This window comes from Dromiciops gliroides, chromosome 6 (assembly GCF_019393635.1).
Source record: "Dromiciops gliroides isolate mDroGli1 chromosome 6, mDroGli1.pri, whole genome shotgun sequence".
Lineage (NCBI taxonomy): Eukaryota > Metazoa > Chordata > Mammalia > Microbiotheria > Microbiotheriidae > Dromiciops > Dromiciops gliroides.
Genome location: NC_057866.1, coordinates 1,471,079 through 1,494,335, shown reverse-complemented (window position 1 = coordinate 1,494,335; position 23,257 = coordinate 1,471,079). Strand labels below are relative to the sequence as shown.

Below are 23,257 nucleotides of genomic sequence, written 5' to 3'. Positions count from 1 at the left end.
TACATATATGCAGACATGCACACACGTTCACACATACAGACGCACATCATGCACACGCACGCGCATACACATGGTCAGCCCATCATAGGGTATAAGGAAAGGTACTGCTCCTGGAATTGGGAAAGCCCTGGGTTCAAATTCCACTCCTGACCCCTCCCCCACTAGTTATGTGAAGTCCCGGCCCTCTCTGAGGCTGTCTCCTCATCAGTAACACGGCATGATAACTGCCAGAGGGACTCCCTCACAGGGTTTGGTGAGGTTCCAACAAGATCATGTCCATAAGCCCCAGCGATGACCCCTAGCCCTAGGTCACTTCTGGGCACATCATGGGCATTGGCTCATCTCCATTCCCATTGCTCTGGTCTAGGCCTTCGATGTCTTCCTTCCGGGTCAGCCCAGCCATTAGAAAGCTCTTTGCTGAGTCCCCCCCCCCTCCCCAGTCCTGCCACCTTCCTGGGCTCAGACATCCCTCCTTGTGCCCAGAGCTAGAATTGACCTGGGAGACCCCCTTGCTTAGCCCTTTTCCTGTACCAAGAATAAGCCAGATCTAGAAAAGGGTCACAAAGCTGGTCTTCTGATGCCTTGCTAGTCCCTGGGCTCCAGCCTGCCCAGGGGAGCATTTAAAGCTCTCATCCATCTGTCCCCAGCCTCTCTCCGTGCAGCCCCTGCCTCTTCCACACTCATTTCTGGGGTTCTTGTTGACCTTTCTGCATCCTTTGCCTGTGCCCTGCTTTTCCAACCTATTTAACCTCCTGCAAACCTGAGCTGATTTGCTCTCCCCTCATCCCTGAGTGGTTCCCAGATGCCAACTGGCGTCCAGTTCTTGAGGGGAGGGGCTGAGGCTCAGACTGGTGCAGAGCCTGGGCGATGTGACGGGGCTGTCCCCTTCACTGTCTGTGGGGAGGAGCACTCACATGGACATCGAGTCACCACAGTTCCCCCTGCAGTAGGTCACTTCCTGTGGGGTGGAGGAGTTGCAGCTGCCCTTCCGGATGACTTGTGTGTGGCGGACCAAGGCACAAGGCACCTCTTTAAGGCAGAGACACAACATTCAGGGTCACAGCCTTCCAGAAGCACAGGCAGAACCAAGCAAGAGGCTTTGTACAGGTTGAGGGAGCTGATGTGGGTGGGCGGGGCCTTGTCCCCAGGCTCCTAGGTCAGGGTCTGCATCGCTCCCCATCTGCCTTCCCTCCCGGTGCCCCCTCAGCCTCTCCTGTGGGAAGCTCAACCTGCAGATAGGGTCAGCAACTGAGAAGGGGGCCCAAGGCTCACTTACGTTGGGATGGACACACGAGGCAGCAGCCATCTTCACTTCTCCTAACTTGGTCCTATGCATGTAGAGAGACAAAAGTCATTCCCAGCTAGCAGCCAATGGGACACCAGACAGGAGCAGGTTGGTCCTGCCCTCTGCTTGGCCTTCTCCGCCCTCCTCTTACCCAAAGGCTAGGCCCTAACGGGCTTCCTTCTTTGAGAGCCTAGCTTCCTAAACTGTGGGTCGAGACCCCATATGGGAGTCATACAACTGAATGTGGGGGTGGCAAAAATTGGCAACAGCAAAAGGTTCTGTATATCTATTGTATATATCTATAGATCTGGGGCACAAATTTCTCGGGTGAAAAGGGGTTGTGAGTGGGAAAAGTTGAAGAAAGCCTGCTTTAGAGATTTAGAGGGGAGGAGAGGAGGGGAGATGCCACCAGGGTCCAGGCAGGGACGGAACAGGGCAAGCTGGGGTCTACCACAATCCCCTGGAAGATCCAAGGGAAGGAGAGGATTCTCACAGCATCTAGACACCCCCTCTCCATTCAGCCAGAACAGGTCCTGGGTCCACATCGAGGGGGAGGAGGCCCTGGACATTGCTGTCCACAGGCTTCTTTGCTCCCAGGGAAGAAAGGCAGTCTGCTCTCTCCCAAGCCCACACAAGCTTACCGCGGAGCAGAGGATAGGGGGGCAGGCCTTCTTCACAGTCACCAACAGGAGCTGGCCATTGACCTTTTCACACTCATACTGAACACATTTATTTCCAGGACTAGACCAGTTTTTCCCCGGCTGAAAGGGACAACAGAAGGGGTAGGGAATGACAAGCCACACTTGACCATGCCAGTTAGGGAGATTTTCTCTACGAAGCACTCCCTGCATGCCCAGCCCTGGGTCCAGCACTTTCCCACCATGGACAGTAGCAGCTGAACAAGGCTGCCTTTACCCTCTACTGTCCCCTTGGGCATCCCTCTGGGGCATGGACCTATCCTACTTCTTTTCTCATCCCCTTACTGAGCCTGGACTGTGGAAGACTCCTGGCACAGCATGGCAAGGGGAGACGGTATGGATGGGAAGGCATGTGCCCTGTCTTTGGGCCAAGCCTAAGGGCTCTGGGCACGGGTCAGAGTGTTCACAGCTCAGCTGCTTAGCCCCAGCCAGCCCTGCCTCCTGCACTGCAGGGGACACAAGTTACAGCCGGGCCATCCCTGGCTGGGCAGCCTGCAACAGCGACCATTGCCTGCTCCACTTTCTATGGCCATATTCCTTGCATCCACAGTTTGGGAAAGTCTCCCTATGACTGATGAACTCCCCTCCCCCATCAGAGCTACTGACCCCTCAGGCCCTTATTGTGGCATGTGAGGTACCATAGTCTTATTTCCCTCCCCTAAGACTGGGAGCACCCCAGGAGGAGGACCAGTGGCCAGCCCTCCTCCATGCCTCGCTCAGAGCTCTGGGGACAGTGGGTCCCAGTGGGCATCTGTTCCCTGGATGGCCAGCAGGTGGGCTTCTGCCTCTGAGCTCTGATTTTTCCCACCCTGCAACTGAAATACATCCCTCTGTGGATCCCACAGAGAAGAAGTTTGATGAGTCTGCAGCTGGTGGGAGAGAGACTGGGAATCCAGGGATCCTGCACACTCACCTGGACCAGATGCACTGAGCTGTCGTTGGTCTGCACCACACAGGCCACCTGCACACACTTGCCACAGCACTGGCCTGGCTTCTTTTGGTACTCAAAGCCCTGCAACAAAGAGGAGATCAGGGGAGGTTCCCCTCCCCCCTGCCCCCGAGAAGATGCTGGAGCAGCAGGAGACTTACCACTGGGCAGTGGGGGTCACAGACTCTGGCCTCACATTTGATGACATACGTCTTGGACCCTGGGTTGCCATCAGGGATGCAGCTGCATGTTTCACAGGGACCTGAGGACACCACAGCTCCAGGCTAGGAGAAGAAGCAAGAGGCAGGGCCTGATTACTGCCAGTGGGCGCTGCCTCTACTCCCTCCTGCCCAAGGGGCAGTGACAGATGGCACCGGGCCAGCTGTGAGTGTCTGCAGGGGTGCCCTGCGGTGGGAGAGGATGGCAAGGCCGAGGTGCAGCCCCCCCCTCCCGCTTTGTGTCCTCAGGGAGGAGAGCACTCAGAGATGGACAGCAGCCAGGAAAGACCTCCTTCCCTAGAGCACCCTTCTTGTTTCTTCCTTGATCCTACGGACATTGATTTCTACCCTAGGCAAGGACATAGAGGAGCCCAGCGGTGGCTTCTCTTTCTCAGGGCCTTTTTCAGGGAACGTCAGAAGACAGAGCCAGCCCATAGCTCTGTACCCTGTGTGATGAGTGCCTCTGCAGCCTTTGCCTGAAGACCTCCAGAAAGGGGAGCCCACCCCCTCCTATGCTGGGATGGCTTTTGTTTTGTGGGGAAGTTTCCCCCCTTTCCAATCTCTTCGTCTCCAGCATTGCTTTGGCTTGTGTTCTCTGGGGCCGAGCAGTCAAGCTGTGGCCTCTCCCTGGACCATCTGGCCACCCCTGCAGCCCCTGCTCCAATTGCTGATCCTCCCAGAGCCTCCCTTTTGAACAGGACCCAGGCCAATCCTCTCTCCTTCTTCTCCAGGCCCTCACCCTTCAGATTCTCATCCCCATTTTCCCACATAGGAACCTCCGTCACCCCCTTTCAGCTCCCTGAGGGCAGATTGTCTTTGAATTGGCATGTATCTGGATCCCTAAAACTTATCCCAGTGCCAGGCACATAGGAAGCTCTTGTTGACTTCACTTGACTCTGAGGCATGCCTGAATCCCTGCCCCAGAACAGAGAGACCCCATGGGCCAGCCTGGCTGACTGCCAAGGCAGCCCCACTGAGCAAGGGGGGGGATCAACCTCTCTTTCACATGCCATGGACCCCTCGCTATGCCATCCATGTGACCTCAGAAGGCACTAAGTCCGGGGCAAGAACAATGGGAAGAACTTCCCCAGGAGGGAAAGGGGGCTGTGCGGTCGAAGCTCTTCCCTGAAGTGAGTAGAGCAGAGGCTGGGGCAGAGCATGGCTAGGAAGGCGCCCAGCAGAGCCCAGGGCAAAAGGAGCTTCTCCCAACCTTCCTTCCTTGGACTTTGCCATCCAGAGCAGGGCCTCTGGGAAAGAGCAATGTGTGGCACAGAAATACTCACCTTCACAGGCTCTCCTTTGGGGCCTATGCACCAGGCTGGAAGAAAGGAGGAGAGAGGCGGGCCGTTTGCAACAGACAGACCAAGACTCTCCAGGATTTCCCAGTGCCCACTGTGTTGTGGTCCACAGGGGAGTGGAACTTCCTGGAAACACCCCAGCAGGGCTGAGCTCCTGCCCGAGGATGAGCTTGTTGTCCTCTCATGCACCCAAACCCACCCTTCCAGAGACCAACCACCTTCTCTGGAGGCCTCCGGCTTGGAAGCTGAGCTAGCTGCCTTCTTGAACCCCATGGATTTGGGGTTCCAGGATTATGGCCCGGGAGTGAAGCCCTTCACTTACGGTGGCACTCAGATGGTGTGGCTGGCACACAGACATCGGAACTGGAGCTGAAGAGGGTGGTGCCAACGGGGCAGAAACATCCTTCTGTAACTAGGCTGATGTCTTCAGCAAGGCTAGGGGAGAAGAAAATCAGATCCCAGTGCAATCACATTCAGTTCTGCTTCCTTGGCATAGCCAGTGGGGAAGCCATCAGCCTGCCTGGCTGTTTTCTTTGGTCGGAGGAGGTGGTAAGGGAAGCAGACAGAGGCTGCCCATCTTTTGACAAACTCTAACTGGGGAACAAAAGCAGGGAAACACCACTTATGTGAAGTTGTAGTGTGTCTGTGGAGGAACCAGGGTAGAGCCAAGGGTTCATGGACCTAATTCAGCTACTTACATCAGGCTGGTGTTGATGCTTCCCTGAGGACTTTGACAGGTGGGTGGGTAGATTGGGCCACATGCTTGGTATACTTTATCACCAGGACAGGTAAGAGCTATAGGAGAAGGGGGGAAGCCATCCCTTGAGGAAATTTCACTCAGGAAGCATTGTAACACTCCTCAAGAGCTGAGCCCTACCACTTTCCGTGCCCTACATGGGAAGCCCCAGTCCAGTGCCTTCTACCCAAACTGTGCACTTCCTAAAAGACAATGTTCATCATGCCAACCCCCAGCTCCAAGATTCTCAACCCCAGACTTTTGCCTCATTAGAACCCTCACCTCATAGATCTCTTCCCACTCCCCCAGTACATGCTGCTTAGTCAGAGAAGGGTTGGCTCTGCACCTGCTACCGGTGAGACTTTGACCATTCATTTCATCTCTAAAATGGGGGGCTGAACTCTAATTTCTCATCTTGATCTTGTCACCACATCACCTCTCACACACCTTTGTGTTTTGGACTCATGTCCTTGGTAGATGCCCATTAGTGAAGGACTGACTGACTGTGAGACAGGGAGGCTGCTGATGGGGGATATGACAGCTGGACTTGGAATCAGACAAGCTGAGTTTGAGCTTGACCTTGGGACCGTGGTCAAGACCCTTCCCTTGTCTCTAAATGGAAGGGACCATTCATATTCCTTCCCCTTTGCATCTGGTGATGGGATGGCCTTCCCAAACCTGCCACCTCTCCTTAGGCCCCCAGGGCAATCTGATCCCATTTCCTGTGCCCCAGACTAAGTGCCCGACCAAAGGAACAAAGCAGGATCACTCACAACACAGCCCCTGTGTCTCGCCTCTCCAGTCGATACATACACCTTGCTCTGCACAGAGGGATGCATACAGCTCCAAGCCTGAGCACCACACTTGGCTTTCGGGGATGTGGCATTGGTCATACACACAACCCTCAAAGTAGGGCTCTGGGGGTATGATGTGATGGCACGATGCAAAGACCCTGGAAAAAGAGGAGCCAGGAGTCAGCAGCCGAGGCGGCACAAGGGGCCATGCAGCGCCTTCCTGGGTCACTCTTTGCCTCGATTCCCATGAGTCTCACTGAGTCCAGGGCCAGAACAGTAGAAGTGTCCAGCAGTGGACTTCAGCCTCTTCCCTGGCCTGTCCTCTCTAAGCATCTCCTCGGGATTGGCACAGCTCTAATTTCTCCCTCCACTGGCTACCTTCAGTCTCAATAAATCCCTTCCAGCCTCACACTAACATCTGATTGAAGTGCCTCTTTTGTAGAATCTGAGACTGTGAAGTGCACATAACCTCAGTGATCCCTCGACACCTGCCACTCCCCCCCCCCCCGCAGCGCCCAGCTCCTCTCAGAGACCACAGGTCACAGGGGGCTCGCTACCTCACCAGACAAACCACTCTGGAGGGGAGCTCCGAGGTTTAGAGAGCTCATTCCCAAGGGGAGCTGATGCTGGATCCCATGCTCCATGCCCTGCCTCACCACAAATTCTTTTTTGTGCTTTTTGCTTTCTCACTTGCTCATGATCAGCCTGCAGAGAAGAGAAGGTGGGCATGGCTTGGATGTTGTGCGGGAAGGCATCGTGGGCATGGGGGACGGCCCAGCACAGTAAGGCTGGTTGGGCACATGGTACTTCCAGGAACCCGACATTTCAGAGCAGGAAGATGCAATCTTGCCATCAGGCAGGCGGCACTCATCTCTCTTGTCATTGGTGCACGTCCCTGCAAGAGAGTGTGTGGCATCACTGAGGGTGGCCCCAAGAGCCCAGGAGAAACTGAGGTTTCCATGTCTGCTCAGAGACAGCAAAGTACTTTTTATGTGGCCTAGTTCGGCTGTCAGAAGTTGGCAGGGCCTGAAGGCAGCCCCGTGACGGAAGCTAGGACACCTGAGTCCTGACTCAGTACTACTGCAAGCCTTAAGAAAGTTCATCTGGATCCCAGACAGTCCCAAAGGACTAATGAGGAAGCAGACTGTCCACCTCCAAAGACAGAACTGATACTGGTGAAACCCAGACTGAAGCAGGCTGTTTTGCACTTTCTTTCATTTTTTCCTTTTATTCAAGTTTTCTTGTACAAAACGACTAACATGGTCATGGTTTAGGTAATTGTACATGTAGAACACATGTCTGATTGCTTACTGCCTCAGGGAGGGGGGAGGGATAAAAACTGGAAGCCCAAACTAGAAATAAAAATGTTTGTTACTTAAAAAAGCCAATCTCCCTCAGTTACCCTGTTTTGTCATCAGGATAATGTTCTCCCAAGGGCTTCAGCTGCTAATCCCCTGGGACTCTGGGGGAAGGTGAGAGCATGAGGCATGAGGGCCTTCTTTAAAGCTTACCTTCAACTAGGTGTTTGACCCAAGCCCGTATAGGCACTCCGGCTAACCTAGCTACCTAGGTGCAGCCAGGGATGACTCATCGGCAGAGATACCCTGAGACTTTTTATTCCTTTGTGGAAGCTCTGTTGGATGAAGCCATGAGAGCCCAGACACTTACCACACTGTCCTTCTGTGTTGTTGGCAAACTTGGTGATGGGCACCTTAACCGAGAAGAGCAGCCCACTGAACATGACCTGAACGCCAATCTCTGGGATGGTGACAAACATCTTAATGCCCAAGGTGGAGATCACAACGCCATCTTTCTCGAACCCTCCACCCACAGTTCGGTTGTTGAAGATAATCTGGAGGCAGGGTCATAAGGAAATGATAAACAATGAGTCAGGGGAACCAGACTCAGGAGTGTGGCTGCCCCCCGCCACTGCCTCCCACTGCCCATGGCTCCCACCCCACTGCCAGTTCCTAATTCAAATACCTTCTGGGGAAAGGATCTGGCTCAGAGAGCCTGGCAGGTTGCCCAAGCCAGAACCCCTTGGTTACGCCACCCCTGGCATCCACCAGGGATATGTGGGGACCCTCTCTGCACCTGTGCTGCCCCAGCCCCCAGGTCTATATGGAGCATCCTTGAAGGCATTCTCACTCCTGCCCTGGTAGAGCCTTCAGGGGCCCAGGGTCAGCCCTGCCCACAAGGAGAGAGAAGAGAAGGGGGGAAATGAACTACCAATAATCTCTTGCTCTTCTCTACGTTGTTTCTGCCATGTTGCCTTGCATGGGCCCTCATTGAGAGTCTCTCTTGCTGGGCAGGGCTACACCCTTACTCTATGTTGTGATTTGGGCCCCCTCCTGCCTCTCATCTGGAGTCCAGGACATCAAAAAGCAGCTCAAATAAACAGGCAGCAGCAGGTCCCCTTGTTTGGCTGGGACCTACCCAAGGAAAAGAATCCCTTCCCACCTCATTCTCCTTCACTCCACGGACCAGAGTCCGGGTAAGCACAATGCGATTGCCTTTGTACTCAATAATGATCGATCGAGGACAGGACAGACCATCCTGGGCATCACAGAAGTAGTTGTCGATGAGCACTCGGAAGTGGTCGTAGATGGGGTGGATTTGCTGTACTAACACATATGTGCAGTTGTCCAAGAAAGTGTAATAGACACCATCGAAGGTGATATAATGTGGATCTCCCCAGCCACTGCACACACCTGGCAAGAGGAATAGGGGGAAAGGAGGCCAGTGAATAGCATGAAAGCCCAGTGACCCTTAATGGGGAGGGACCACAGTCAGCTCATGCTGTCCTGCAGGGGCAAGAAGGTAGGCAATTATGCCCTTGGCCCCTGCTGGCTGGCATTTGCTTTGGTGTGCACAGGGAGACTTTCTTTTTTTTTTTTTTTGCAGGGCAATGGGGGGTTAAGTGACTTGCCCAGGGTCACACAGCTAGTAAGTGTCAAGTGTCTGAGGCCATATTTGAACTCAGGTACTCCTGAATCCAGGGCCGGTGCTTTATCTACTTCGCCACCTAGCTGCCCCCACAGGAAGACTTTCATGCATGACTGCACCAAACCTGTCCATTAGCCATCAGTCAGGCTCTCTCCTGACATATGGGTTCTCTCCACAAGTTCTTTAGCCATCTAAACACAACATTTCTGGTTATGGTGAGTACCTGTGTGCTCCATCCCAGGGGTGGTTGGAAACAAGCAGCAGGTGCCCTTTTCTTGAATCCTTCTAAGATTCGGAGACCTTGCCTTTATGCTCTTCACATCAGCCAGAGCAATAACTAGTATTTTTGAAAGCAGACCCTGCTTCTGACACAAACAATGCCAGGCATGCTGTATTTAAAGAAGGGTAGGGAGATGCTGCTTCTGCATATAGCCACTGGTAGGTGCTACAAGGGTAGGTGATCAGGGCTTGGGGGGCAGATTATCTTTCTCTTTGACTAGTTATTCTTTTTTAAAAATTTTTTTTGGTGAGGCAATTGATGTTAAGTGAGTTGACCAGGGTCACACAGCCAGTAAGTGTCAAGTGTCTGAGGCAGGATTTGAACTCAGGTCCTCCGGACTCTAGGGCCGGTGCTCTAATCCACTGCACCATCTAGCTGCCCATCTTTGACTAGTTATTCTAGCTAATTAGGTGCTAAACTCTGCTGTCTACTTGCTGCTGAAAGGCTGCTAGCAACCTTGATTCAGCACCCTAGACACATCCTCTATTGGTCCCAACATCAGCTTGGGCTCCATGCTCGAAATCACTCACTCACATTGACACTCGTAATGGTAGCAGCAGTGATCAGCGTCATCATAGATCTTCATAGGAGGGTAGCCATTAGCACAGGACACCTCCTTTACCGCAGGACAGCTCACAGGTGTCAATGTGATCACATCGTCACCCTCGCAGGTGGCTTTCTTGCACTTGTGCATGAACCAGGTCTCTCCTTTCTGTGAAAGAGTGCACACAGATTTGGAATCAGGGTCTTGAAGCTCAAGTGAAGGCTCAGAGAGGGTGGGAGAGGAGCCCCTGGCATTTCCTGAGGTAATCTGCATCATAACTCTCCTCTAGTCTGCTGTTCAGGAAAGAAGTCAGTAAACCACTCCTACTGTTACTGTTACAGAGAAGGCACATAAGAGAGTAACCAAGTACCTGGAGGCCTCTAGAAGTCAGGTCTCAGATCCCACTGTTACAGCATCTCTTGTATTCCAATAGAGTAATAAAGCTCTTCATGTGGGACAGAATGGATCTGTCTCTAGTGCTGTCTCTGTTACCTTTCTCTGGCTCCAAGCTATTCCTGAGACCCTTCCCAGTTCCAGCTCTCCCCCGCAGGGATAACTAACATACCTAGATCTTCGGCCTGGGCCTCCCTCCTGAGATAACTGTTTGCCCTTGAGTGTTCATCCATTATATCTAACTCAGCAGATTGAAAAGCTACCATTTTGCTCAAAGTCAAATTGCTCTCTCCACTGTTTCTTGTAATGACCTTTCCAAATGCTCCAGCTTGAAATTCTTGAGTAATTTAAGAGAACTTTGGAAAATTCCTGCATTCTACTCTTGAAACCAATCCTCCCCCTCCCCAACCAAGGTCAGTCTGTGCCATACCAAAAAAGAAATCAGGCAGAAAACATCGAACTAACTTTTCTGGGTGGTACTACATTCAGACAATCTCCCGGTTTTGTTGGGGTAACTGGAGAGAGTGATGAAGATGCTGGTGGCAATATGAGGGTGGATGGTGATGTGACTTTGCCTGTGGTTGTGGCTGTGGATGCAGCTGTAGATGCAGATGTGGATGGAACAGGAGCAGGGGCTGAAGTGGGACATGTTTCTGTTACCCTCTCCACGTTGCAGTCTTTGTTGCAAATGGCAGAGTAGCAATTCCCTGCATTGTCTGTCCGATTGTATATGATGGTTTCTATGAGATAAAAACCCAGCTTAAAATGAAAGTGTACTTCAAAAATCACCAGGAATTCAGTTCATTGTACGGTGGTTATTGTTGTTGTTTGGTTATTTATTTGATTCGTGCCGGTACAACTGTCAAAGCAAAGAGACCAGCAAAGATAGGAGACGAGATGGTTGACAGACTCTCCATGACCTGGCACAAGGTTCTGTGGACATTCAAAATTGTTTTGTGGCTCTAAAGATAAGCCTTGGAGGGAAAGCAGGGCATTTCCCTAAGATTCCAGTGAATGAATGGATAAGAGAAATGGAAGATAAGAATGAGTAATCAGAACGAAATAGAAGTGAGAAATGAGGATACTTTTGAAGGTACTTACCAGACTGGTAGACTTTTCCGGACACAAAACAGTAACAAGATGAACTTGAATGTGGAGACAAAGTAGTGAAGGTAGTAGAAACATGGTCTGATGGGAAGACACTAGATGGAATGTACGTTGCATTTGATGGATTCATGGAAATAGTTGGTGGAAAGCTCGAAGTGGCAGCTGTTGAACGACAGTGTTCCACTGGCTCACAGCAGAGGACACGGATCTCATAGTTGAAACACATCTTAAACTGCCCCTTCTGATCCTGGTTCCTGCAGATGAGCCCATAGTCAGGATTACACTCCACCACCTGTCCTATTTTCTCAATGTTAACATGGGGATGGTCCTGTGAGCGACATTCAAGGCGTGTGATGTATTCAGGCTTGAGGCAGACTTTCTCTCCTCTTCGGATGATGTTATTGTAGGTTTCCACATCTCCCCCCTGGGGTCCAGATGATGGGAAATCCACATCAAACCACTTGGTCCATGAGCACTGGGGCTGACAGCTGGGAGGTGGTGGTGGGTGGGTAGATGTGCTAGGGCTTGCGGTTGTATGAGGAGTGGATTGTTTTCTTGGTTCAGGTGGAGTGGAAACTGAGATGGTCACAGGAATTGGGGAAGAGGGAGGGGAGGTGATTGTGGTGGTCCCAACATGGGAGGGTGTCCCAGGACTTGGCTTTGAGATGACTGAGGTGTTTGTGGGAGTGGTTGCAGATGTAGCAGTGGCGGTGTGGCAGTTCTTCATGGGTTCACAGCAGAGGACACGGATCTCATAGTTGTAACACATCTTGAATTGCCCCTTCTGGTCCTGGTTCCTGCAGATGAGCCCATAGTCAGGATTACACTCCACCACCTGTCCTATTTTTTCAATGTTAACATGGGGATGGTCCTGTGCGCGACATTCAAGGCGTGTGATGTATTCAGGCTTGAGGCAGACTTTCTCTCCTCTTCGGATGATGTTATTGTAGGTTTCCACATCTCCCCCCTGGGGTCCAGATGATGGGAAATCCACATCAAACCACTTGGTCCATGAGCACTGGGGCTGACAGCTGGGAGGTGGTGGTGGGTGGGTAGATGTGCTAGGGCTTGCGGTTGTATGAGGAGTGGATTGTTTTCTTGGTTCAGGTGGAGTGGAAACTGAGATGGTCACAGGAATGGGGGAAGAGGGAGGGGAGGTGATTGTGGTGGTCCCAACATGGGAGGGTGTCCCAGGACTTGGCTTTGAGATGACTGAGGTGTTTGTGGGAGTGGTTGCAGATGTAGCAGTGGTGGTGTGGCAGTTCTTCATGGGTTCACAGCAGAGAACACGGATCTCATAGTTGAAACACATCTTGAATTGCCCCTTCTGGTCCTGGTTCCTGCAGATGAGCCCATAGTCAGGATTACACTCCACCACCTGTCCTATTTCACTGATGCTAACCTCCGGGTGGGTCTCTGAGCGACATTCAAGTTCTGTGATGTATTCAGGCTTGTGGCAGATTTTCTGTCCTCTTGCTCTGATGTTATTGTAGGTTTCCACATCTCCCCCCTGGGGTCCAGATGATGGGAAATCCACATCAAACCACTTGGTCCATGAGCACTGGGGCTGACAGCTGGGAGGTGGTGGTGGGTGGGTAGATGTGCTAGGGCTTGCGGTCGTATGAGGAGTGGATTGTTTTCTTGGTTCAGGTGGAGTAGAAACTGAGATGGTCACAGGAATGGGGGAAGAGGGAGGGGAGGTGATTGTGGTGGTCCCAACATGGGAGGGTGTCCCAGGACTTGGCTTTGAGATGACTGAGGTGTTTGTGGGAGTGGTTGCAGATGTAGCAGTGGTGGTGTGGCAGTTCTTCATGGGTTCGCAGCAGAGGACACGGATCTCATAGTTGAAACACATCTTGAATTGCCCCTTCTGGTCCTGGTTCCTGCAGATGAGCCCATAGTCAGGATTACACTCCACCACCTGTCCTATTTCACTGATGCTAACCTCCGGGTGGGTCTCTGAGCGACATTCAAGTTCTGTGATGTATTCAGGCTTGTGGCAGATTTTCTGTCCTCTTGCTCTGATGTTATTGTAGGTTTCCACATCTCCCCCCTGGGGTCCAGATGATGGGAAATCCACATCAAACCACTTGGTCCATGAGCACTGGGGCTGACAGCTGGGAGGTGGTGGTGGGTGGGTAGATGTGCTAGGGCTTGCGGTCGTATGAGGAGTGGATTGTTTTCTTGGTTCATGTGGAGTGGAAACTGAGATGGTCACAGGAATGGGGGAAGAGGGAGGGGAGGTGATTGTGGTGGTCCCAACATGGGAGGGTGTCCCAGGACTTGGCTTTGAGATGACTGAGGTGTTTGTGGGAGTGGTTGCAGATGTAGCAGTGGTGGTGTGGCAGTTCTTCATGGGTTCGCAGCAGAGGACACGGATCTCATAGTTGAAACACATCTTGAATTGCCCCTTCTGGTCCTGGTTCCTGCAGATGAGCCCATAGTCAGGATTACACTCCACCACCTGTCCTATTTCACTGATGCTAACCTCCGGGTGGGTCTCTGAGCGACATTCAAGTTCTGTGATGTATTCAGGCTTGTGGCAGATTTTCTGTCCTCTTGCTCTGATGTTATTGTAGGTTTCCACATCTCCCCCCTGGGGTCCAGATGATGGGAAATCCACATCAAACCACTTGGTCCATGAGCACTGGGGCTGACAGCTGGGAGGTGGTGGTGGGTGGGTAGATGTGCTAGGGCTTGCGGTTGTATGAGGAGTGGATTGTTTTCTTGGTTCAGGTGGAGTGGAAACTGAGATGGTCACAGGAATGGGGGAAGAGGGAGGGGAGGTGATTGTGGTGGTCCCAACATGGGAGGGTGTCCCAGGACTTGGCTTTGAGATGACTGAGGTGTTTGTGGGAGTGGTTGCAGATGTAGCAGTGGTGGTGTGGCAGTTCTTCATGGGTTCACAGCAGAGAACACGGATCTCATAGTTGAAACACATCTTGAATTGCCCCTTCTGGTCCTGGTTCCTGCAGATGAGCCCATAGTCAGGATTACACTCCACCACCTGTCCTATTTCACTGATGCTAACCTCCGGGTGGGTCTCTGAGCGACATTCAAGTTCTGTGATGTATTCAGGCTTGTGGCAGATTTTCTGTCCTCTTGCTCTGATGTTATTGTAGGTTTCCACATCTCCCCCCTGGGGTCCAGATGATGGGAAATCCACATCAAACCACTTGGTCCATGAGCACTGGGGCTGACAGCTGGGAGGTGGTGGTGGGTGGGTAGATGTGCTAGGGCTTGCGGTTGTATGAGGAGTGGATTGTTTTCTTGGTTCAGGTGGAGTGGAAACTGAGATGGTCACAGGAATGGGGGAAGAGGGAGGGGAGGTGATTGTGGTGGTCCCAACATGGGAGGGTGTCCCAGGACTTGGCTTTGAGATGACTGAGGTGTTTGTGGGAGTGGTTGCAGATGTAGCAGTGGTGGTGTGGCAGTTCTTCATGGGTTCGCAGCAGAGGACACGGATCTCATAGTTGAAACACATCTTGAATTGCCCCTTCTGGTCCTGGTTCCTGCAGATGAGCCCATAGTCAGGATTACATTCCACCACCTGTCCTATTTCACTGATGCTAATCTCCGGGTGGGTCTCTGAGCGACATTCAAGGCGTGTGATGTATTCAGGCTTGAGGCAGATTTTCTGTCCTCTTGCTCTGATGTTATTGTAGGTTTCCACATCTCCCCCCTGGGGTCCAGATGATGGGAAATCCACATCAAACCACTTGGTCCATGAGCACTGGGGCTGACAGCTGGGAGGTGGTGGTGGGTGGGTAGATGTGCTAGGGCTTGCGGTTGTATGAGGAGTGGATTGTTTTCTTGGTTCAGGTGGAGTGGAAACTGAGATGGTCACAGGAATGGGGGAAGAGGGAGGGGAGGTGATTGTGGTGGTCCCAACATGGGAGGGTGTCCCAGGACTTGGCTTTGAGATGACTGAGGTGTTTGTGGGAGTGGTTGCAGATGTAGCAGTGGTGGTGTGGCAGTTCTTCATGGGTTCACAGCAGAGGACACGGATCTCATAGTTGAAACACATCTTGAATTGCCCCTTCTGGTCCTGGTTCCTGCAGATGAGCCCATAGTCAGGATTACACTCCACCACCTGTCCTATTTCACTGATGCTAACCTCCGGGTGGGTCTCTGAGCGACATTCAAGTTCTGTGATGTATTCAGGCTTGTGGCAGATTTTCTGTCCTCTTGCTCTGATGTTATTGTAGGTTTCCACATCTCCTCCATTGGGTCCAGATGATGGGAAATCCACATCAAACCATTTGGTCCATGAGCACTGAGGCTGACAGGGTAGTTTCAACGTGGGCTTTTCTTCTGTGCTTTTTGTTGATTTTCCATATGGTCGTGGTGTCTCTGTTGGTGATATTTCAGTGCTGCTACTTCTTGGTGTAGTCTTTGTAGTCTGTGTTTTTGGCATACAGGCATTTTCCTGCCAACAGCATTTTATCCGGATCTCATAGTTGTAACAGATTGGTGGGAGCTGATCTTTGTTCAGGCACACCAGCCCCTCTGTCTTGCTACAGGTCACATTCTGTTCCAGCTCTGCCAAAGGCGTGTTGGGAAAGCTTTGAGCTCTACACTCCACTGCTGTAGGGACATCACAAAATTTATATCCTTCTGATCTTAAATTTTTAAAGGTATCAAAATCTCCCCCGTTTATATCTGGTTCAGGATAACTCCCATCTATCCAAGCTGTCCATTCACAGACTTCTTGAAGACAGGGATATGTTACTGGTACCGTCCCTAGTCCAGGAGTTGTCACACTAGGAGAGTGGCTGCTAGTTTTAAGTTTTTCTGTGGAAGCCGAGGGTCTTGTTCTTGGCTCAGTTTCCTTTGTGGACAGAATGGTAGTGGATCTGGTTGGGTGACTCTTTGAGATTCCTTTGGCTTCTGGTGTATGTGGTCTTGAAATTGACACGGCACGAGCACCAGTGCTTCTTGGATGAGGTTCTGTTGTGGGAGCTATAGCAGTGTGGGCATCACACAGTTGAGCATCACAGCATAAAATTCTGATCTGATAGTTGTCACATTTCCCAGATGCCTGATCCTTATTGTGACAGATTAATCCCTGTGTTCTACTACACTGCACAGTTTGGTTGAGCTCCTGCCAGGGCACAGCAGGGAACTCTGCAGCCCTGCATTCCACATCCTTTGGGGATCTACACACTCTATAGCCCTCTGCTCTGATGTTCTCCAGTGTTTCAAAGTCTCCACTGCTGGCTCCCATTCCTGGGTGGCTGATATCCAGCCAAGGAGACCAAGTGCAAACCTCTTTAACACACTCGGTGGTTTCTGATTTCATGCTGGGTGTGCTGACAGTTCCAGAAGAAATTCTTGGTGCAACACTGGTGTGTATAGGAGGAGTAGTGAATGGTTTGTCCACCCTGGTTACAGTCGGGACTGTAATAGGTGAAGAAGTTGTGAAAGGACCTGTCGTGAAGCCTATTACAGGTGGGACCCGTGTTGTATCTTTGTGTCCTCGACATGTAGAATGATGACCTGGAATTTTAAAAGAAAGTGATGAGTTGAGTAATGAGGATGTCTTCTCTCCCCCGACCCCCTTCATGTGACATTAGCTTTGCACAGGAAAGCAGGATGCTTTCTGTGAGGCTGGAATTCCAAGGAAGCATCAGCATTTTGTAGGTTTCGTCTGTGCTCAGGGATCATCTCAGATACTGAATCCCAAGGTTGTACATTGTTTTTTCCCATTAGGAAAGGAAGCTAAGGGAGTTCCCTCATGTGGGAACAGGACAGTGGAGGAGAAGCCATAGGGGGATCTACGATGCTAAAATCACCCAGAACACGTGAATAAGGTGCTGCCTCATTCAGATCCTCCTAGAATACCAGAACTAAGAAAACAAGCTGGGTATTTTCTGAAGAGCCCAAGGATTTCCCTGCTCCTTGCCCCAGAGTTTCCTGCCTCGAAATCACTTTGTGTCTGCTGCTGTGTTCAACAGAAAGGAAGCTCCTTGGGAACAGAGTCTGTCTCCATATTCACAGTGTGCAGAAAAGCAGCAGCATGATCAGAAATGCTTCTGGATCAAGTGCAGACTTGGTTGTGACCTTACCCAGTGTGGTGGTACCAGAGAAGGAGAAGGTGGTTGAGGGGGTTGGTGTGGTGAGGTCACAGTCATACACCTTGCCCTCTATGGTGCCATTGGCACTGCAGGTAGCAGTGATGCAGCCCCCAATGCCATCTGTGGTGTGATAAATTTCCTCCCCAGGGTGAAAACGCTTTCCTTCATAAGTGCAGACACAAGCTGACAACCAGAAGAGACAGAGACCTCATCAAAGATCTGAGAGACCCTCAGACAGCCCCAACCCAGGGGATGCCAACCTCTTACCTTGGGAGTCATAAGTGCACTTGATTCCTGCCTCGGTGCATGAGCTGAGAACAGAGAGAAGGAGGATGGGAAGGGGAGCCAGGGATGGCTAGCCCAGCCATTTACTGGGTATGTCTCAAGTATCAGTTCAGGCAGTCACAGCCACCCATCTCATTTGGCTCATTCACCACCAGCTCTGCTTTTCATTTTCTTCAATTTTATACTCAACGGCAGCCTTCCCCTCCTCTGGCTCCCAGCCCACCTCCCAGCCAGGAATAGTTTCCCCAAGACAGGGCTTGGGTTTGCCAAGGACAAGCACAGACAGGGTGCCAACCACTGAGCTGGGGAAATAAGGGGTCCATTTCTGTAGGGATGGTCACCTGGCATCTCTGCTGACGTCTTCATGAGACCTCTAGGGATGGACTCCCTCCACCACTGGTGAACAAGGCTTCCCCTTGTTCCCTTCCATGAATCTTAGGGGAAAGGCTCCAAACCAGTGGCACCTCTCTTACGAGGGACATATTTGCATCTCCTCCCCCTCTTGTCTATGTTCATTGGCTGGCGGTCATTAAGATCACATGGACCAAGTCAGGCTGTGTGTGTGTGGGAGGGTGGGGTAAGGTTGTTGGACTTGGAGGCTCCCAGACAATCTCAATCACAGCAGAATGAGGTGGGGCAGATGTCACTCACTCACCACTCTGAGTAAATGGGCTCTTACCATGAGTGGCAGTTCTTGTCCGAGGGTACTGGGGAGCCTGGTGGGAAGTACCTTCCTTTGATGTAGCAGGGAGCACAGCTCTGGACACACTCCATCTTATCCTCATCAAAGATGGGAGTCTTTGGAGGACATTTGGGGTAGCAGCCTGCAGGGCCAAGGAGAGGACTCGCTCTCAAATAGTGTTGGGCTGACTGGCTATTCTCCAGCCTCACCTCTGACCAACATTCATGGGCAGATGACTACACTTTCCTGGTCATTTTATGTAGCAACAGAATTTGTGACTTGACCAATAGGATTTGACAGGTGGATCCTGCCCAGGGACTGCTTGGAGAGCTACTGTCAGGAGCTTGGGTGGCTGTGGGATCCTGAAGAAAATAGAGACCTGTATTGCTGGGGGCGGGGAGGGGAGAGGCAGGCATCTAGAAGTCCCAGGGCTCCCCTTGGTCTGGGAGACTGATCACTGACCCGGAAGGAGGATGAGTGAGTGCAGTAAGTCTGCTCTAGGGATGGGTCACATAGAAACTGAGCAAGAAAGGGAGATACATCAAAGGAAGGACTCCTGCCAGGCGGACTTTCAGTGAGTAGTACATGGGTGACTCGGTGTGTGTGAGGGGAAATGGAGATCCCTGGAGCCGTGGAGCAGCCTGGCTGCTGGTGGCCTCCTAGGTGGTGAGTACTTGCAGTGAGTGAGGAAGAGGTGATGCACATTGTCCAGGACATCAGAGTCAGTCTGGTTCTTTATATCTGAGTCATGGGACCCTGAGCTCCTCCTAACTCCCTAGGGAATGGACTGCTCAAGGTGAAGGCATGGGATGATAAGGCAAAGGGACCAGGGAGATGTTGGGAGCTCCCTCCTTCCTCTCCCTCCTCTCCCTCCTCCCCCTCTTCTCCCTTCTCTCCCTCCTCTTCCTTGTGATCTCAGACAAAGCACTTGACTCTTGCACTTTGATGGAGAAAAGGCTAAAGGCAGAACATGCTATTAGGCCATGCTGTGGGCATCATGCCACTGCTTTACCTTCCAGCCCTCGGATGTCATGGGAGCACTTCCCACTTGGGTTGTGGCAGGTCTTCATGCAGGGGGCACCACAGGGCTGGTAGTGCCACTCACAGGAGCCATTGGCATTGTAGTAGTCACAGAACAGAGCTAAAAGGGGGAGATTGATCATATGCGCCAATTCCTAAAAGTCAGATTCCCTAAAAGGGAGCCAAAGTGTGTGGCCAGGCAACAGTAAGAGCAGCTTGGCATTGACACTCCTCCTATGCCCACCTGACCTTGAGGGTCACCTCTGATGGCAGCCAAAGGTGACAGACAGGACAGCTAATCAGATAGCAGAAAGGTCTCTCCTACAGCCACAGAGCTTGGGGTGGGGGTGGGGAGAGTCTCTTGGCAGGGAGCTAGAATGGTGGGCCACTAGCAGATCTCACTGTGCCCCTTGGTGTAGCCCATCCCAGGAATGGCCTATAGTTGTGAAGCCCCAGACCCTTGAGAGAACACGTGGCATCTCCTCCCTCACTGTGTCCCTGGAGATGAGCTATGGAAGGGGCAGATCTACAGACCAAGCCTGCCTGGGTCCTGGCTGGCTGCTCATCCCATGGCAGCCTCAGAGACTCACGGCAGACACTGGGCGTCCTCCAGGAGATGCAGACGTTGATCTCATTGCAGGCTTGAGCATAGGCAGCCACAGCTGTGCAGAAGCACTCACAGTCTCCCCCAGTGTCACAGGCACATGCATCTGACACACACGCCTCATAGTATTTGGTGGGCTCAACCTAGAGACAGAAACATTGACCTCTGGGTTTCTCACTCCCCGGCACAGTAAGCCGGGGCTTCACTTCCTGCCTCCTATTTGCAACAGGAAGATGCCAGGGGGCAAGGTGGGGAGTGACCTCAAGTCATCTTGGGTCCTTTGGCCAATAGAGATGCTGCATTCTCCCCAAGAAGAGAGTGAGGCTCTCGTGTGCGCTCGAATGCCAGAGATGCTCCAAGAAGAGGCAGGGGCTGCCCCATCCTTTGGGACAAAAAGAGTCCTGTGAGAAAGCCCCCTTCCTTTCAGCCCCTGGGCTCTGCCTTACCTGAGAGTGACAGGCGGAGAAGACGGCGCTGTTGATGATGCTGCACTGCTTCTGGGCCCAGGCCTTGCGGTAAGGGTTGGTTGTGCAGGGGTCCCTGGTGGGGACAGCGTCCGGGCAGGACAGGGACATCTTCCAGCTGTTGCCAAACTCCTGCACGTCACGCACCACCAAGAGGCTCCTGGTGGTGAAGTCATTGATGATGTTGCCGTCATAGTTCCCACAGAGACCGCAGACCTTCCCCTGTCCAGAGGGAAGGATGAGGTCAGGAAGTGGGAAGAACATGCTTGTGATGTTTCTGGACACCAGTGCTAGCCCTGCTGCCAGTGTCCCTCATTCTGTGGGAAGAAGAGCACTGCCTCACTTCCTGACTATCCCCTGGTGTGAGTCTGGTCCCCCTGGCCCTGCCCAGCCTCTCTCCCTTTGCCCCCAGGGCCCGTTCTTCCCATCCATGGCCTCAGGAAGCACGGCACTGGGGAGACTCTCCTGGCACCCCACCAAGCAGGGGAAACTGCAAAATGAGGGGGTGCCTCCCCCTTCTGTATCAGGGGGTTGTTGGGAGGACAGTGTTTTGTTACTGGAAATCATGGCTGAGCTGGGCTCCTGGGGACAAGCTTCTAGAGCCCGATCCATCTAGTCTCCCTTTGTGCCCAGTCTGCCTAGCACCACAGTCCTCTGCTGGCCATCACTTTCCTGCGGTCAGGAGCAGTGTCTTCCTCATCTGTCTTCCCCTAGTGCCTGGTACTTTCCATGGGGCAACATCCATGCCCTCAGCCTCTGGCTGACAAACATGAATGTGCATCTACACATGTGAAGACACATGCGCAGCCTCCCCCCCATGCGGAGCACACCCATGCATGTACAGTGCACACACACACACACAAGCACAGTGAACTGCACACATGCACACAATGCAGACTTATACAATGCATACACCCATGGACCGTGTGCATACACACACCTACATATCCTTGGGTGCACAATTCGCATGCATACACACCCATGCCCATTCACACTTGTGCATACACACGAGCATGTGCACACACACAGGCACAGGCAGTTGATTTCCCAGTAAGAGTCTCCATCAATCCCACTCCAGGGCAGACGGCATTCTCAATCACAGCTCTGGCTTCACAGCCCCGGTACCTTGAAGTCGGGACTGAGTTGGATGAAGATACTGGTCTTCTTGTCCCACAGCAGGACCAACCCACTGTTGGTGTCCACGATCAGGTAGATCCCCATCTGACGGATGCTGTAAGGGGGCTCCCCTGAAGCATCCTCCTTCTCAATCACTTCCACCTTCCCTTCACTGAGCTTCAGTTCATAGCTCTGGATGAAAAGGCCAAAGGCTGCTCAATGCCCATGCTCAGACCCACCAGGACATCAAGGAGAGCACCTGGCAATCCCAGAGGCCCACAGGCCTCCCAGAGGGTCCTGCTTTTCTGGGAAGTCATGCCTAGCTAAGGCTTGCCCCAGCCCCTCCCCCAGACTCTCCTTGGACAGCTTCTTTCTCAAGTTCTTCCCCAGACAGAGACCCACCCCCAAGAAGATCTTGATGGCCTTGGAGCAGGTGGTGCCTGTGGTCCCACAGGGGATGTTCTCTGTGATGACTCGGAAAGTCCCCTTGGCACTGCTGTTCTTCCCGCAGTGGTCCTGCCGAGGGAAGTGCTCTATCACTGGAGTGGACTCCAGGGGCAAGGCCAGCCCCCACCCCAGTGGAGGGGCCCCCAGGGGGCCCAGGACTACAGGGAGGGGCCCAGGGCCCCCACTGCCAAGGACCTGGGCTCCGGCCTGAGCCAGTGCCTCCCTCAGGTTCTCCCTGTGTAGGAAGGGCTCCGAGGGCCTGGCAGATGGAATGACTAAGATTGCCCTCTATCTAGCCTGGAAACTCAAAGAGTGAGACCCGGCCTTCTGCCCCCTCTGACACAGTGGCCCCCACCACTTCAAAAAGGGTCTGTGGCTGGCTGCCTCCTCCCACTGGAGCCAACCTGTGCACAGGCCTCTGAACAGGGCCAGGTTGCCTGCTGGACAATCCATGCCCTGCCCTGCCCAGGGCAAGACCCCAAGAAACTCACAAGCCACTGACGGGAGTGCTCAAGGTCTCGCTTGCACTCATAACTTGAGTCAGCTTCACAGGTAGGGGAACATTGGAGGGAACCTCCAGAGACAGGTGGAGGAGAACACGCCCAGCACGCCCCTCCCTCTTACCTGGACCAGCATGTACTCGCAGTTCCCACTGAAGCTGTAGCGTTGGCCATCAAAGGTGATATACTGACCGTCGCCATACACGGTACACGTGGCCAAACAGGACTCATTGGTACACTGCCACATTCGATCCTTGCAGGTGCTGAGGGGACAAGGAGGAGGATACTTGAGGTGGAGGCTGGAGGCCAGGCCAGAGCCTCCTCCCTTTGGGGCTGCCAGGACTGGCCACTTTCTTGGGGAGGTGGCCCAGCTGACAGAGTCAGAGGAGGCCCAGCTCAAACCCATCCCCTCTCTGCCTCCTCTGTGGTCAGCAGGCAAGCTCTTTGGGGCTGGAAAAGCACCAGAGTCCCAGGAAGTATGAGTTTGGAAACCTGCCTGCATCTCTCTTCCAGGAAAAGCCGCCCCTGGCCCTTGAATGGGACTCGCTGCCTGGAGAGCCTTCCTACACGGCTTCACTGCAGAAACCTGCCTGGCTGTGTGGAGGGAGGAGCCAAAGCACCGTCCCTGGCAGCTGAGGGCACTTACCAGGTGTTGCAATCCACCTGAATGGTCTCACCAGCCTGGTAGCTGGCCTCGTTGTGGACACATGGGCACTGATCCTCATGAATGCAGCCTCCTTCTCCATCAGACACCAGCCCATCCGGGCACACACAACCGGAGACACACTTATTGCTATACTGTTGTAGGCAAGAGAAAACTCCTGTCAAAAGCCTG

At 52.7% G+C, this 23,257-nt stretch overlaps 1 protein-coding gene across 1 annotated transcript in view; it reads right to left on the bottom strand.

Moving 5' to 3' along the window:
* MUC5AC (mucin 5AC, oligomeric mucus/gel-forming) overlaps nt 1-23,257 on the bottom strand; it is a 38,157-nt gene that overhangs the window by 409 nt on the left and 14,491 nt on the right. The window contains exons 25-50 of the mRNA XM_043970575.1: nt 23,069-23,220; nt 22,547-22,685; nt 21,878-21,991; nt 21,485-21,667; nt 20,342-20,581; nt 19,882-20,038; nt 19,284-19,412; nt 18,269-18,413; nt 17,572-17,615; nt 17,296-17,487; nt 11,222-16,657; nt 10,696-10,860; nt 10,586-10,614; nt 9,718-9,895; nt 8,418-8,668; nt 7,626-7,809; nt 6,648-6,852; nt 5,937-6,115; nt 5,126-5,222; nt 4,750-4,862; nt 4,413-4,447; nt 3,073-3,195; nt 2,897-2,995; nt 1,927-2,046; nt 1,277-1,328; nt 915-1,029 (exon numbers count right to left, since the gene is read on the bottom strand). Coding sequence (XP_043826510.1) covers nt 915-1,029; nt 1,277-1,328; nt 1,927-2,046; nt 2,897-2,995; nt 3,073-3,195; nt 4,413-4,447; nt 4,750-4,862; nt 5,126-5,222; nt 5,937-6,115; nt 6,648-6,852; nt 7,626-7,809; nt 8,418-8,668; nt 9,718-9,895; nt 10,586-10,614; nt 10,696-10,860; nt 11,222-16,657; nt 17,296-17,487; nt 17,572-17,615; nt 18,269-18,413; nt 19,284-19,412; nt 19,882-20,038; nt 20,342-20,581; nt 21,485-21,667; nt 21,878-21,991; nt 22,547-22,685; nt 23,069-23,220 — 8,876 coding nt within the window. The remainder of the gene's footprint in view (nt 1-914; nt 1,030-1,276; nt 1,329-1,926; nt 2,047-2,896; nt 2,996-3,072; nt 3,196-4,412; nt 4,448-4,749; nt 4,863-5,125; nt 5,223-5,936; nt 6,116-6,647; nt 6,853-7,625; nt 7,810-8,417; nt 8,669-9,717; nt 9,896-10,585; nt 10,615-10,695; nt 10,861-11,221; nt 16,658-17,295; nt 17,488-17,571; nt 17,616-18,268; nt 18,414-19,283; nt 19,413-19,881; nt 20,039-20,341; nt 20,582-21,484; nt 21,668-21,877; nt 21,992-22,546; nt 22,686-23,068; nt 23,221-23,257) is intronic.